Genomic DNA, 17,393 nt, shown 5'->3' with positions numbered 1-17,393 from the left:
ATTGGCAGGCTGATTAACGGAGGGGAGAGTATTGGTTCCTATTGACAGGCTGATAAACGGAGGGGAGAGTATTGGTTCCTATTGACAGGCTGATCAACGGAGGGGGGAGTATTGGTTCCTATTGACAGGCTGATAAACGGAGGGGAGAGTATTGGTTCCTATTGACAGGCTGATTAACAGAGGGGGGAGTATTGGTTCCTATTGACAGGCTGATCAACTGAGTAGAGAGTATTGGTTCCTATTGACAGGCTGATTAACGGAGGGGAGAGTATTGGTTCCTATTGACAGGCTGATTAACGGAGGGGAGAGTATTGGTTCCTATTGACAGGCTGATCAACGGAGGGGGGAGTATTGGTTCCTATTGACAGGCTGATTAACGGAGGGGGGAGTATTGATTCCTATTGACAGGCTGATTAACGGAGGGGAGAGTTGGTTCCTATTGACAGGCTGATTAACAGATGGGAGAGTATTGGTACCTATTGGCAGGCTGATTAACGGAGGGGAGAGTATTGGTTCCTATTGACAGGCTGATTAACGGAGGGGGGAGTATTGGTTCCTATTGACATTCTGATCAACTGAGTAGAGAGTATTGGTTCCTATTGACAGGCTGATTAACGGATGGGAGAGTATTGGTTCCTATTGGCAGGCTAATCAATGGAGGGGAGAGTATTGGTTCCTATTGGCAGGCTGATTAACGGAGGGGAGAGTATTGGTTCCTATTGGCAGGCTGATTAACGGAGGGGAGAGTATTGGTTCCTATTGACAGGCTGATTAACGGAGGGGGGAGTATTGGTTCCTATTGACAGGCTGATCAACTGAGTAGAGAGTATTGGTTCCTATTGACAGGCTGATTAACGGACGGGAGAGTATTGGTTCCTATTGGCAGGCTAATCAATGGAGGGGAGAGTATTGGTTCCTATTGGCAGGCTGATTAACGGAGGGGAGAGTATTGGTTCCTATTGACAGGCTGATCAACGGAGGGGAGAGTATTGGTTCCTATTGACAGGCTGATCAACTGAGTAGAGAGTATTGGTTCCTATTGACAGGCTGATTAACAGAGGGGAGAGTATTAGTTCCTATTGACAGGCTGATCAACTGAGGGGAGAGTATTAGTTCCTATTGGCAGGCTGATTAACAGAGGGGAGAGTATTGGTTCCTATTGACAGGCTGATAAACGGAGGGGGGAGTATTGGTTCCTATTGACAGGCTGATTAACGGAGGGGAGAGTTGGTTCCTATTGACAGGCTGATTAACAGATGGGAGAGTATTGGTACCTATTGGCAGGCTGATTAACGGAGGGGAGAGTATTGGTTCCTATTGACAGGCTGATTAACGGAGGGGGGAGTATTGGTTCCTATTGACATTCTGATCAACTGAGTAGAGAGTATTGGTTCCTATTGACAGGCTGATTAACGGATGGGAGAGTATTGGTTCCTATTGGCAGGCTAATCAATGGAGGGGGGAGTATTGGTTCCTATTGACAGGCTGATCAACTGAGTAGAGAGTATTGGTTCCTATTGACAGGCTGATTAACGGACGGGAGAGTATTGGTTCCTATTGGCAGGCTAATCAATGGAGGGGAGAGTATTGGTTCCTATTGGCATGCTGATTAACGGAGGGGAGAGTATTGGTTCCTATTGACAGGCTGATCAACGGAGGGGAGAGTATTGGTTCCTATTGACAGGCTGATCAACTGAGTAGAGAGTATTGGTTCCTATTGACAGGCTGATTAACAGAGGGGAGAGTATTGGTTCCTATTGACAGGCTGATCAACTGAGTAGAGAGTATTGGTTCCTATTGACAGGCTGATTAACGGAGGGGAGAGTATTGGTTCCTATTGACAGGCTGATCAACGGAGGGGAGAGTATTGGTTCCTATTGACAGGCTGATTAACGGAGGGGAGAGTATTGGTTCCTATTGACAGGCTGATCAACGGAGGGGGGAGTATTGGTTCCTATTGACAGGCTGATTAACGGAGGGGGGAGTATTGGTTCCTATTGACAGGCTGATTAACGGAGGGGAGAGTTGGTTCCTATTGACAGGCTGATTAACAGATGGGAGAGTATTGGTACCTATTGGCAGGCTGATTAAGGGAGGGGAGAGTATTGGTTCCTATTGACAGGCTGATTAACGGAGGGGGGAGTATTGGTTCCTATTGACATTCTGATCAACTGAGTAGAGAGTATTGGTTCCTATTGACAGGCTGATTAACGGATGGGAGAGTATTGGTTCCTATTGGCAGGCTAATCAATGGAGGGGAGAGTATTGGTTCCTATTGGCAGGCTGATTAACGGAGGGGAGAGTATTGGTTCCTATTGGCAGGCTGATTAACGGAGGGGAGAGTATTGGTTCCTATTGACAGGCTGATTAACGGAGGGGGGAGTATTGGTTCCTATTGACAGGCTGATCAACTGAGTAGAGAGTATTGGTTCCTATTGACAGGCTGATTAACGGACGGGAGAGTATTGGTTCCTATTGGCAGGCTAATCAATGGAGGGGAGAGTATTGGTTCCTATTGGCAGGCTGATTAACGGAGGGGAGAGTATTGGTTCTTATTGACAGGCTGATTAACAGAGGGGAGAGTATTAGTTCCTATTGACAGGCCGATCAACTGAGGGGAGAGTATTAGTTCCTATTGGCAGGCTGATTAACAGAGGGGAGAGTATTGGTTCCTATTGACAGGCTGATCAACGGAGGGGGGAGTATTGGTTCCTATTGACAGGCTGATTAACGGAGGGGGGAGTATTGGTTCCTATTGACAGGCTGATTAACGGAGGGGAGAGTTGGTTCCTATTGACAGGCTGATTAACAGATGGGAGAGTATTGGTACCTATTGGCAGGCTGATTAACGGAGGGGAGAGTATTGGTTCCTATTGACAGGCTGATTAACGGAGGGGGGAGTATTGGTTCCTATTGACATTCTGATCAACTGAGTAGAGAGTATTGGTTCCTATTGACAGGCTGATTAACGGATGGGAGAGTATTGGTTCCTATTGGCAGGCTAATCAATGGAGGGGGGAGTATTGGTTCCTATTGACAGGCTGATCAACTGAGTAGAGAGTATTGGTTCCTATTGACAGGCTGATTAACGGACGGGAGAGTATTGGTTCCTATTGGCAGGCTAATCAATGGAGGGGAGAGTATTGGTTCCTATTGGCATGCTGATTAACGGAGGGGAGAGTATTGGTTCCTATTGACAGGCTGATCAACGGAGGGGAGAGTATTGGTTCCTATTGACAGGCTGATCAACTGAGTAGAGAGTATTGGTTCCTATTGACAGGCTGATTAACAGAGGGGAGAGTATTGGTTCCTATTGACAGGCTGATTAACAGAGGGGAGAGTATTGGTTCCTATTGGCAGGCTGATCAATGGAGGGGAGAGTATTGGTTCCTATTGGCAGGCTGATCAACTGAGGGGAGAGTATTAGTTCCTATTGACAGGCTGATAAACGGAGGGGAGAGTATTGGTTCCTATTGACAGGCTGATTAACAGAGGGGGGAGTATTGGTTCCTATTGACAGGCTGATCAACTGAGTAGAGAGTATTGGTTCCTATTGACAGGCTGATTAACGGAGGGGAGAGTATTGGTTCCTATTGACAGGCTGATCAACGGAGGGGAGAGTATTGGTTCCTATTGACAGGCTGATTAACGGAGGGGAGAGTATTGGTTCCTATTGACAGGCTGATCAACGGAGGGGGGAGTATTGGTTCCTATTGACAGGCTGATTAACGGAGGGGGGAGTATTGGTTCCTATTGACAGGCTGATTAACGGAGGGGAGAGTTGGTTCCTATTGACAGGCTGATTAACAGATGGGAGAGTATTGGTACCTATTGGCAGGCTGATTAACGGAGGGGAGAGTATTGGTTCCTATTGACAGGCTGATTAACGGAGGGGGGAGTATTGGTTCCTATTGACATTCTGATCAACTGAGTAGAGAGTATTGGTTCCTATTGACAGGCTGATTAACGGATGGGAGAGTATTGGTTCCTATTGGCAGGCTAATCAATGGAGGGGAGAGTATTGGTTCCTATTGGCAGGCTGATTAACGGAGGGGAGAGTATTGGTTCCTATTGGCAGGCTGATTAACGGAGGGGAGAGTATTGGTTCCTATTGACAGGCTGATTAACGGAGGGGGGAGTATTGGTTCCTATTGACAGGCTGATCAACTGAGTAGAGAGTATTGGTTCCTATTGACAGGCTGATTAACGGACGGGAGAGTATTGGTTCCTATTGGCAGGCTAATCAATGGAGGGGAGAGTATTGGTTCCTATTGGCAGGCTGATTAACGGAGGGGAGAGTATTGGTTCCTATTGACAGGCTGATCAACGGAGGGGAGAGTATTGGTTCCTATTGACAGGCTGATCAACTGAGTAGAGATTATTGGTTCCTATTGACAGGCTGATTAACAGAGGGGAGAGTATTAGTTCCTATTGACAGGCTGATCAACTGAGGGGAGAGTATTAGTTCCTATTGGCAGGCTGATTAACAGAGGGGAGAGTATTGGTTCCTATTGACAGGCTGATCAACTGAGGGGAGAGTATTAGTTCCTATTGACAGGCTGATAAACGGAGGGGAGAGTATTGGTTCCTATTGACAGGCTGATTAACAGAGGGGGGAGTATTGGTTCCTATTGACAGGCTGATCAACTGAGTAGAGAGTATTGGTTCCTATTGGCAGGCTGTTTAACAGAGGGGAGAGTATTAGTTCCTATTGACAGGCTGATCAACGGAGGGGACATTATTGGTTCCTATTGACAGGCTGATTAACTGAGGGGATAGTATTGGTTCCTATTGACAGGATGATCAACGGAGGGGAGAGTATTGGTTCCTATTGGCAGGCCTCTGAAAGCCAGTAATGAAAGGGATGCATACAAGTCTCCAACAGCAGCACTGTTTAATGACGACACTACCCCATAAAGACCAATAATATAGGCTCTTCTCCCAGTCTAAAAGGAACATGGATCACTCACAATGGTTCAATGCCAAATGTACTGTACAGTATGAATGGATGGGGGGTTTGACAAGATATTAGTTAATTTGGTCTGTATGGAACACAATTTAGACAACACGTTTCATTCTAAAATGGTTGGAAATTATATGAATTGGGCCAGTAACCGAAAGGTCGCTGGTTTGAATACCCTAGCCGACACGATGAGAAATCTGTTGATGTGCCCTTGAGCAAGGCACGTAACCCTAATTTGCTCCAGGGGTGCCGTACTACTATGGCTGAACCTGTAAAACAATACAGTACACTTGCACCGATCCACATATGGGTAATAATGATGTCTGTACAGTTCACTGTGTGACTCTTTGTGACACCATTGTAAAACATGATATAATGTTGTTACTGGTCCGTGTTATATTCCCCTTCTCCTCTTAGTCTCTGTGTCCTCTTTGGTTCCGCAGCAACCGACTGGCGCCAAGTAACCATGACCGGATACGACGTCTGAGGGTTGAGTTCCAGCAGGCCAGAGGAGAGGAGGACCCTGATGACCGACGGCGCACATACAGCTTCGAGCAGCCCTGGGTGAGTGTCTAACAACCTGCAGTATGGACCAGCGCATCAACCCCAACCACCAGCAAAACCTAACCCAGCTCAGTGCTTCACGGACCTCCACACTAACCTCAACCACCTAACCCAAACCAGCCAACAGCCTAACCTAACCCAACTCCCCAGTCCAACACTGCACGGACCTCCACACTAACCTCAACCACCTAACCCAAACCAGCCAACAGCCTAACCTAACCCAACTCCCCAGTCCAACACTGCACGGACCTCCACACTAACCTCAACCACCTAACCCAAACCAGCCAACAGCCTAACCTAACCCAGCTCCCCAGTCCAACACTGCACGGACCTCCAAAATAACCCTAATTACCAGCCCACCTAACCCAACACAACCCCTTCTTCTCTGCCTGCCTGCTTACCGACCTACCTGACTACCTGCCTGTCTGCCTACTCTGATGTAAACCAGGTTGACACTAGGACATGCTCATGCTCTACAATTTGAAAACTGATCCTGGACAACCTCAGTCATTTATTCTACTTAGGCGTCTCGTAACAGGCCTTTTTACAGGACTTTACTTCTATAATCCTCTGCTGTGACCTCAGACCTGGAAGTAATTACTAATTATTAAAGTTCCCATCTTTCTCAGATATTCATTACTTTAAAAAAAAAAGACTCTACATTGGGAGGATGATGAAACGAAATAAGATGAGTTGACAGTGACAGTGAATATTAAGAATGTTGAGACAAATTGAGAGAGATCTTAAAATTCCTTCATTTCAATCTCTTCAGAGTTAATTAAGAATACTTTTTTAATTAGATTCAAAGGGACGTTTTTCCTTGTTTTTCGCTCTTTGATTGATCTTATACTGCAGTGGGATTTGTTTGGGTTTTAATTGGCTAAATGTAATCAATGTCGTTCCTTTGGTTATTTAGGTGTATGGCTTCACTTTTACTTCTCCTGCTGTGTGTGAAAAAAATAACTCTTTCTATTTCTCCAATGTCAGTCACTGAAATGCAGTCAGTTCAATTTATTGCTGTGCCGATTCATAATGAGAAACCGTTATTCATGTTTGCCATCCTTGCCATTGACAAAACAAATGTTCTTCAACATGTGAATGTGTTTCTTCATTTAGCTCTCACACTGATTACAATGATAAGAGCTCTTACAATGTTTCCTTTGTCCGTCAGTGGTTTACATCCAGTGGTTAAAGGTCGTTCATTTTTATCTTGATCTAACAACACAGAGTGTGCATGTGGCACCCTATTCCTTATAGTGCAGTACTTTTGACAAGAGCCCTATGGGAGAAATGGAGGCCAAATGGAGGTCCATGGGCCCTGGTCAAAAGTAGTGCCCTCTAGAAGGAATATGGTGCTATTTGGGGTGCGGACAGAATAATATACCCTGTCAGATCCAGCATGGTGGGAAGTGAGTCACCAGGTCAAAGGTCAAATAGCTGTGTATCTTTGCGATGTAATGGTTTGAGACAGACATAGCGGCTTGTGCTCCGACTTCCTGTGAAAAGATGACAGGCTAATCACCATTTGGAATAGAACCATTTCCTCAATTATGGGTCAGTGTATTGAACCCCGCTGGTTAAAATATTTGGCCTCCATTCTCTTCTCGTAGGAGCAACATTTCCCACCAGACATTTTCCGTCTTAACATCCCTAATTAGTGTTTAAAGTTGATTTGAGACAGAGCAATGCTATGACCATAGTGGCCATATATGCATTGCACTCGTTGTCTAACGCTTTAAGTTGACCATTGTCTCTATCTCTCTATCTTTATAATAGTTTAGCCATAATGCCCATAGAGTGGTCTAACGGACTCTATTTACCATATCTTTACAATAGTTTAGCCATAATGCCCATAGAGTGGTCTAACGGACTCTATTTACCATATCTTTACAATAGTTTAGCCATAATGCCCATAGAGTGGTCTAACGGACTCTATTTACCATATCTTTACAATAGTTTAGCCATAATGTCTATAGAGTGGTCAAACAGACTCTATTTACCATATCTTTACAATAGTTTAGCCATAATGTCTATAGAGTGGTCTAACGGCCTCTATATCTTTATAATAGCTTATCTTTAGTGTTAAAAAATAAGTCAAACGGTCTGTATTAATCATAGCTTAGCCTCAGTGTTTGCCTTATTGAATAATCAAAGCCATGTAGCTTTGTTTAATCGTTTCACATTGTCTTCACTGGTATGCGAAGCAAAAGAGCATTTGACTATTTACGCAGATACTCAGTCTACATCCCAAACGGCACCTTATTCCCTATATAGTGTACTACTTTTGACCAGAGATGATGTACTACTTTTGACCAGAGATAATGTACTACTTTTGACCAGAGATAATGTGCTACTTTTGACCAGAGATAATGTACTACTTTTGACCAGAGATAATGTACTACTTTTGACCAGAGATAATGTACTACTTTTGACCAGAGATAATGTACTACTTTTGACCAGAGCTCTGGTAAAATTAGGACATTATATAGGTAGTAGGGTTCCATTTGGGATGTAGCCAGAGGCGTCTAAGGAAAAGAGGCCACGGAGAGCCTAATTGTTCCTGATTGTTTACACTGTTGAAAGTCTCCCAATGTTCCTCTGTAATAAGATATAGGCGGTCCCAGGAGTTATGGGGGCCTACTTTATTCATGTTACTCTTTCATGTGTCGTTTTCATAGTAATGTAGAATCACACTGACAGAACGGGTTAAGTGAGACGGTAGGAGAGACGTTATTTGAACTTTGCTAAGGGATTCAATTGAAATCGTGTCATCTGGCAACAACACAAAACTACAAACAGGAAGGACATGAAACTCTAGGTTGAAATGATGTTCAAATATCAGTTATTTATGACAAAGAAAAAAGTATCCACATCCATACTAGACGTGTGTAATATGCAGCATGGCCTGCATGGTGTAGAATCTTTTGAAATATTGACACTCCATGTAAACAGTTGTAACCATAGACACATGGTAGTAGACGTAATTGGTTGTAACTTAGAGTTGTGTGTGGGTTGTGGTCAGGGGGAAAAAATGCTCTCTCTGTCTCTCCAAACCAACATGAGGACCTGATCAATGATAGGCCTCAGATTCAGACATAAACATCTAGAAATCACCTTTGCGTCCTCATTCACCCCCTGGCCCTGGTAAAACAAACTGTTGGAGTGTTAAGTTAACTTGTGAATGTAACTGTTTGTTTTGAGGTTGTGTTGCTTACTGAAATAAGCCCTAGTCAATCGTCGCTTCAGGCACTGATTTGCATGTTCCCATACCAGTCATACTAGCAAGACAGAGAGAGATAGATATACACTGTATATAGAGAGGGAGCGAGATAGATATACACTGTATATAGGGAGGGAGAGAGATAGATATACACTGAATATAGAGAGAGATAGATATACACTGTATATAGAGAGGGAGAGAGATAGATATACACTGAATATAGAGAGAGATAGATATACACTGTATATAGAGAGGGAGAGAGATAGATATACACTGAATATAGAGAGAGATAGATATACACTGTATATAGAGAGGGAGAGAGATAGATATACACTGAATATAGAGAGAGATAGATATACACTGAATATAGAGAGAGATAGATATACACTGTATATAGAGAGGGAGAGAGATAGATATACACTGAATATAGAGAGAGATAGATATACACTGAATATAGAGAGAGATAGATATACACTGTATATAGAGAGGGAGAGAGATAGATATACACTGAATATAGAGAGAGATAGATATACACTGTATATAGAGAGAGATAGATATACACTGAATATAGAGAGAGATAGATATACACTGAATATAGAGAGAGATAGATATACACTGTATATAGAGAGGGAGCGAGATAGATATACACTGTATATAGAGAGGGAGAGAGATAGATATACACTGAATATATAGAGAGAGAGATATACACTGTATATAGAGAGGGAGAGAGAGCTAGATATACACTGAATATAGAGAGAGATAGATATACACTGTATATAGAGAGGGAGAGAGATAGATATACACTGAATATAGAGAGAGATAGATATACATTGAATATAGAGAGAGATAGATATACACTGTATATAGAGAGGGAGAGAGAGCTAGATATACACTGAATATAGAGAGAGATAGATATACACTGTATATAGAGAGGGAGAGAGATAGATATACACTGTATATAGAGAGGGAGAGAGATAGATATACACTGAATATAGAGAGAGATAGATATACACTGAATATAGAGAGAGATAGATATACACTGAATATATAGAGAGAGATATACACTGTATATAGAGAGGGAGAGAGAGCTAGATATACACTGAATATAGAGAGAGATAGATATACACTGTATATAGAGAGGGAGAGAGAGCTAGATATACACTGAATATAGAGAGAGATAGATATACACTGTATATAGAGAGGGAGAGAGATAGATATACACTGAATATAGAGAGAGATAGATATACACTGTATATAGAGAGGGAGAGAGATAGATATACACTGAATATAGAGAGGGAGCGAGATAGATATACACTGTATATAGAGAGGGAGAGAGATAGATATACACTGAATATAGAGAGAGATAGATATACACTGTATATAGAGAGGGAGAGAGATAGATATACACTGAATATAGAGAGAGATAGATATACACTGTATATAGAGAGGGAGAGAGATAGATATACACTGAATATAGAGAGAGATAGATATACACTGAATATAGAGAGAGATAGATATACACTGTATATAGAGAGGGAGAGAGATAGATATACACTGAATATAGAGAGAGATAGATATACACTGAATATAGAGAGAGATAGATATACACTGTATATAGAGAGGGAGAGAGATAGATATACACTGAATATAGAGAGAGATAGATATACACTGTATATAGAGAGGGAGAGAGATAGATATACACTGAATATAGAGAGAGATAGATATACACTGTATATAGAGAGAGATAGATATACACTGAATATAGAGAGAGATAGATATACACTGAATATAGAGAGAGATAGATATACACTGTATATAGAGAGGGAGCGAGATAGATATACACTGAATATATAGAGAGAGAGATATACACTGTATATAGAGAGGGAGAGAGAGCTAGATATACACTGAATATAGAGAGAGATAGATATACACTGTATATAGAGAGGGAGAGAGATAGATATACACTGAATATAGAGAGAGATAGATATACACTGTATATAGAGAGGGAGAGAGATAGATATACACTGAATATAGAGAGGGAGCGAGATAGATATACACTGTATATAGAGAGGGAGAGAGATAGATATACACTGAATATAGAGAGAGATAGATATACACTGTATATAGAGAGGGAGAGAGATAGATATACACTGAATATAGAGAGAGATAGATATACACTGTATATAGAGAGGGAGAGAGATAGATATACACTGAATATATAGAGAGAGAGATATACACTGTATATAGAGAGGGAGAGAGAGCTAGATATACACTGAATATAGAGAGAGATAGATATACACTGTATATAGAGAGGGAGAGAGATAGATATACACTGTATATAGAGAGGGAGAGAGATAGATATACACTGAATATAGAGAGAGATAGATATACACTGAATATAGAGAGAGATAGATATACACTGAATATAGAGAGAGATAGATATACACTGTATATAGAGAGGGAGAGAGATAGATATACACTGAATATATAGAGAGAGAGATATACACTGTATATAGAGAGGGAGAGAGAGCTAGATATACACTGAATATAGAGAGAGATAGATATACACTGTATATAGAGAGGGAGAGAGAGCTAGATATACACTGAATATAGAGAGAGATAGATATACACTGTATATAGAGAGGGAGAGAGAGAGATTTACACTGTATATAGAGAGGGAGAGAGATAGATATACACTGAATATAGAGAGAGATAGATATACACTGTATATAGAGAGGGAGAGAGAGATAGATATACACTGAATATAGAGAGGGAGAGAGAGAGATTTACACTGTATATAGAGAGGGAGAGAGATAGATATACACTGAATATAGAGAGAGATAGATATACACTGTATATAGAGAGGGAGAGAGAGATAGATATACACTGAATATAGAGAGGGAGAGAGAGATAGATATACACTGAATATAGAGAGGGAGAGAGAGATAGATATACACTGTATATAGGGAGGGAGAGAGATAGATGTACACTGTATATAGAGAGGGAGAGAGAGATAGATATACACTGCATATATAGAGAGAGAGATATACACTGTATATAGAGAGGGAGAGAGAGAGATATATACACTGTATATAGAGAGGGAGAGAGAGATAGATATACACTGTATATAGAGAGAGATAGATATACACTGTATATGGAGAGGGTGAGAGAGATAGATATACACTGTATATGGAGAGGGAGAGAGAGATAGATGTACACTGTATATAGAGAGGGAGAGAGAGATAGATATACACTGTATATAGAGAGAGATAGATATACACTGTATATGGAGAGGGTGAGAGAGAGATTTACACTGTATATAGAGAGGGAGAGAGATAGATATACACTGAATATAGAGAGAGATAGATATACACTGTATATAGAGAGGGAGAGAGAGATAGATATACACTGAATATAGAGAGGGAGAGAGAGAGATTTACACTGTATATAGAGAGGGAGAGAGATAGATATACACTGAATATAGAGAGAGATAGATATACACTGTATATAGAGAGGGAGAGAGAGATAGATATACACTGAATATAGAGAGGGAGAGAGAGATAGATATACACTGAATATAGAGAGGGAGAGAGAGATAGATATACACTGTATATAGGGAGGGAGAGAGATAGATGTACACTGTATATAGAGAGGGAGAGAGAGATAGATATACACTGCATATATAGAGAGAGAGATATACACTGTATATAGAGAGGGAGAGAGAGAGATATATACACTGTATATAGAGAGGGAGAGAGAGATAGATATACACTGTATATAGAGAGAGATAGATATACACTGTATATGGAGAGGGTGAGAGAGATAGATATACACTGTATATGGAGAGGGAGAGAGAGATAGATGTACACTGTATATAGAGAGGGAGAGAGAGATAGATATACACTGTATATAGAGAGAGATAGATATACACTGTATATGGAGAGGGTGAGAGAGATAGATATACACTGTATATAGAGAGGGAGAAAGAGATAGATGTACACTGAATATAGAGAGGGAGAGAGATAGATATACACTGTATATGGAGAGGGAGAGAGAGACAGATGTACACTGTATATAGAGAGGGAGAGAGAGCGATAGATACAGATAGAGACAGACAGCCAGAGAGGAAGACAAACAGAAAGACAGTGTTTTTAATGTTGTGTTACCGGCGAGGGTTTAGCCCCAGCTCTCTTAAAGTGAACTGAGGTGGGTCTGCTCTCTCTCTCTCTCTCTCTCTCTCTCTCTCTCTCCCTGCAGAACCCTGCCTCAGACTCTATAGCGAGAATGTTCCGGTCAGAACTCTGACTCCTCCAGTCTTCTATAATAGAATAATGGTGGTAATGTACAGCCTATGCCTGGCTGTCACACAACCTGAGCCAATACACACAATTAGCCCTCGTCTTGTTTTCTCTCCCTCCCACATCGTAGGCCTAAGGTGCAGATTCCTTCTGAGGGGATTTCCAGATGTTCATCATAATAAACCGCATGAATGTTCCACGAGGGCTGCCTCTCTGTTCTTAAGCAATAACATGTTATCTTTGTTGTTGGGTGGGATAAATGGGTTGTGTCCCAAAAGGCGCCCTATTCCCTATATTGCGCGCTATTTTTGAATAGAGCCCTATGGGCCCGAGGGAACAGGGTGCCATTTGAGCCTCGGGAGAAGCGTGTTCAGCATGAACACACAGAACAGGAGAGTGTTCCACCACTATACTGGTACTGGATGAAAAACACCACCGGATCCTATTAAAACTCTTATTTATGTGAATTCCTTTGGATTACAATGAATCCGCCCGTAACATACAAGGCTACAAACTCAGCCACCATAGAAGCAGTACAATCAAGGGGGATCCAGGACATTCCTTGCCCATGCGGGAGGGAGAAACAGCGTATGTGTGTTGAACTGGTTATCGTGAAATCATGTGAAGCGTAAGCTCTTTGTAAGTGCAGTCACTTGACTTGGTCGAGGCCAGGGGCAAAGGGAAAAGACGGTTTCTAGTCATAATACAACTCTGTACTGTGTTCTGTGCCATTGCGATCAGCTACAAAGTTGCATTAACCCAAGCACAGCCACAGGGAGCAGTATAGGGATTCACTTTCTGTTGTGTGGTTGGTTGTGTGATAATGGCTACTCACAGATAACACGGACAGACACTGCAATTCAGGGCCCTTGTCTTTATCATACTGCCGTGGTTACTTAGATACAAAATTGTGTTTCTGTTCTGAGATGAGATATAGTGCAGAGAGAGAGAGAGAGTGTCTTGAAGAGAGGGAACTCAAGGGGAACATTGGATTATGCATGTCCATTACTCCCTATGTAATAACATTTTCACCCCTATTCTCCAGTACATACAGTGGACTACTGCCAAGAGCAGTAAAATGTAGACCTACAGAATGAGCGCATATAATTCTATATCTAATTCTTTAGAGATGTACCAGCTCTTAAATGCCTTTTAAACGTCTCAGGAGGATGCGTGCACATGGTCCTAATAACCAGGCGGGTCTGTTTTTGATGTACTTCCTATACGGAGGAGATACTTAGTCTGAGATGTATTGAGGTGCTTAAAGTCTGAGATGTGGCGATAAAGAAAGCCACTTCCCATTTGTGTCCATTCTCGGAGTTCTCTGGGCTGAGTAGAGGAAGTGGTGGACCACACGGAGCGCTCTGCGAACGGAGCTGTAGCCTGGGGGCGGCACACCCCTCCTCACCGCAAATGGACTAGCCCCGCTGTTAATAAATTGACAGGAATTGGATCTGTGTGAAACAATTTAAAGGGGGAGTGGCGTCATTATCCATTATCCAACTGTAGGTTTTATCCATCCCGGCCCAGTCTTAGCCTTGCCTTCTCTTTTCATACTATCTAGCCCTGTGGGCCCTGATCAAAAGTAGTGCACTGTATAGGGAATAGGATGCCATTTGGGATACGCCCTCTGTCTTTATGTGCACCAGTCAAGTACATTTGCAGGGAAATGTGTTCCATATGGCTGTTTGTGTAAGGTGGAGTTGAGCGGAGCTCTTGAAGTCATTGTCTATGCTATGGGGTAAGCAGTATGTGAGTCCCAAATGACACCTTATTCCCTATATATAATGCACAACTTTTGAAAAAAGGTAGGGAGTAGGGTGCTGTTTGGGATAAAGACAGTGGTGGGGAAGGAGCCCCTCTCCTCACCCTCCTCTGATAGTCTAGATGGGGATGGGTGAGTCTATGATCACTAGTAGACTGCGTTTCTGTGAGGTCGGAGGTCCAAGGCTCTCCCTCCCTTTCCATCTGTTTTCATGCTTCTTTATTTTTGATAGCTGCACATCATTTTCATAATTATGTCTCAATCACTCTCTCTCTCTCTCTCTCTCTCTCTCTCTCTCTCTCTCTCTCTCTCTCTCTCTCTCTCTCTCTCTCTCTCTCTCTCGCTGAATGTTCTTGTATTTTAACAGGTGGTATATTTTTCCTCCATGGACTTGACAGGCTAGGCTACATGCAACGTGGAGGGAAAAACATAAAGTATTGACATCCCTTTTCCCTGTTATTAAATCAAAAATGAACATGGACATCTTTTGATTTGATTTTGGCAAATGTAATATTTTATATGGCATTGTATTCCCGCAGAACAGTGAATAATCAGATTCTCCTTCCTTGCTAATGGTATTACTCTGACTGATTTTGTCTCCCAGCCATTCCTCTTGCCTTCTTCCCTAACATGGCACCCTATTCCCTACATAGTGCACTACTTTTTACCAGAGCCCTATGGGCTGATGTCAAACGTAGTGCACTATATATGGAATAGGGTGACATTTGAGACAAAGCCATTCTCTTCTACGGTTAGACCTCAGCTCCCTACAATATGAAACCTGAATACAGGAAATGTCAAGCCCTGGGCTGAATCCCATCCTCCATCCCCCATTGAAATGACATAAAAAGTTATTTCGTCGTGCCAACATTTTTTCTCACCCTCCGCTTTTAGGCCCAATAAACTCATTTCATGTTTCCCTTACGCCTAATCTGATATCAGTTTATGTTTTCAAGCATTTTTGAGTGGAGCGAGATGTGTTATTTCAGGGAAACCTGAAACATTAAGGTCAATTCATTTGACACACGTGTAATAGGTCCTGTGTAGCTCAATTGGTAGAGCATGGCAAGCGCCAGGGTTGTGGGTTCGATTCCCACAGGGGACCAGTACAAAAAAAAGTATGAAGTCGCTCTGGATACGAGCGTACACTAAAATGTAATAGCATAATTATTTTTTACTTCCAAGGGCTTCGGGAGAGGTTGGCGCGATTTCTGTAATTGGCCTATTAGGTTGTTATTGCAGCTGTCAATGTGAAAATCTGCAGGAGACATTAGACATTTTAAAGAGGTTCTCTTGATGATACAGTACCCATACTGACAGCAATATCCCCTTCAGCCGCATATCCCTCAAAGCCTTTCATAGATAAATAAATAAATATGTTTTTTTTTAAATACTCAAGTCAACGGTTCTTCTGACACATCCTCCAAAGGTACAAGCATGTACATGCCTCTACTGCTAATTAGGTTGTCATGTTTTTAATCAGCTAGCTCATTAGTGATGTGTCTTGCGTTGTGAGCCTGCGAGTGCGTGTGATGATTATACCATACCAACCATTCTGATGACTTCACACAACAAAGCCACAGAGCCACTTCCTCGTTTGGATCAGGCAGTGGTAGTCAAGGTCAACAACTACCAGCTAAAGCATGCCAACAATGGCAACAGGTAATGGTGGCGCCATTATGGCTCTCCACTCCGGGTCAAGGATGTGTGGGGCTAGACAGTATGAGCCTCCGCCAGGGTCAGAGGGGCTTGCTTCATTAACACCTACTACCATCCACCAACATCCTCCAACAAATAAACTCTTGCTCTTGAGAAACCTACCTTCCATCAACTTCTGGTCTTGATAATAGAAGTACGCAGTGTCTTTTCTACAGGGCTTTATTAAGGGTTTGTGTATAATGTCAGAGTATCCAAAATCATTGTGTAAATGTGCTGTAAATATATTGTATGTGTGTGTGTGTAAAGTGTACATGTACTGTGTGTAACCGGGATGTGTGTTTCAGGCTAACTCGGAGACCTATACCCTGACCGGACACCAATCTGTTTCTGTGGAGTCACAGGTGCAGAGACCGAGACAAGACAAGAGACGAGACTCATTTACACAGGCCCAAAGACAGTACAGTTCCCTGCCACGGTAAGATACACCATCTCTTTCTTTCCATCTCTCTCTCTCTCTTTCTTTCCATTTCTCCCTCTCTCTCTCTCTCTCTCTCTCTCTCTCTCTCTCTCTCTCTGTCTCTCCCCATCTCTCTCTCTCTTTCTTTCTTTCCATCTCTCTCTCTCTCTCTCTCTCTCTCTCTCTCTCTCTCTCTCTCTTTCTTTCCATCTCTCTCTCTCTCTTTCTTTCCATCTCTCTCTCTCTCTTTCTCTCCATCTCTCTCTCTCTTTCTCTCCATCTCTCTCTCTCTCTCTCTCTTTCTCTCCATCTCGTTCTCTCCATCTCTCTCTCTTTCTCTCCATCTCTCTCTTTCTCTCCATCTCTCTCTCTTCTCTCTATCTCTCTTTCTCTCCATCTCTCTCTCTCTTTCTCCATCTCTCTCTCTTTCTCTCCATCTCTCTCTCTCTCTCTCTCTTTCTCTCATC

The 17,393-nt window shown here is 42.3% G+C and overlaps 1 protein-coding gene across 3 annotated transcripts in view; it reads left to right on the top strand.

Moving 5' to 3' along the window:
* LOC109908714 (partitioning defective 3 homolog) overlaps positions 1-17,393 on the top strand; it is a 536,862-nt gene that overhangs the window by 509,811 nt on the left and 9,658 nt on the right. For 2 of the 3 annotated variants that reach the window (XM_031796385.1, XM_031796384.1), the window contains 2 exons: positions 5,407-5,527; positions 16,814-16,944. In XM_031796385.1, the coding sequence (XP_031652245.1) occupies positions 5,407-5,527; positions 16,814-16,944 (252 nt within the window). The remainder of the gene's footprint in view (positions 1-5,406; positions 5,528-16,813; positions 16,945-17,393) is intronic. The other variant, XM_031796386.1, reaches the window with a different exon arrangement.

The sequence above is a fragment of the Oncorhynchus kisutch genome, linkage group LG18, assembly GCF_002021735.2.
Source record: "Oncorhynchus kisutch isolate 150728-3 linkage group LG18, Okis_V2, whole genome shotgun sequence".
Lineage (NCBI taxonomy): Eukaryota > Metazoa > Chordata > Actinopteri > Salmoniformes > Salmonidae > Oncorhynchus > Oncorhynchus kisutch.
Note: the sequence above shows the minus strand (reverse complement) of the source record. Positions and strands in the feature narration are given on the sequence as shown.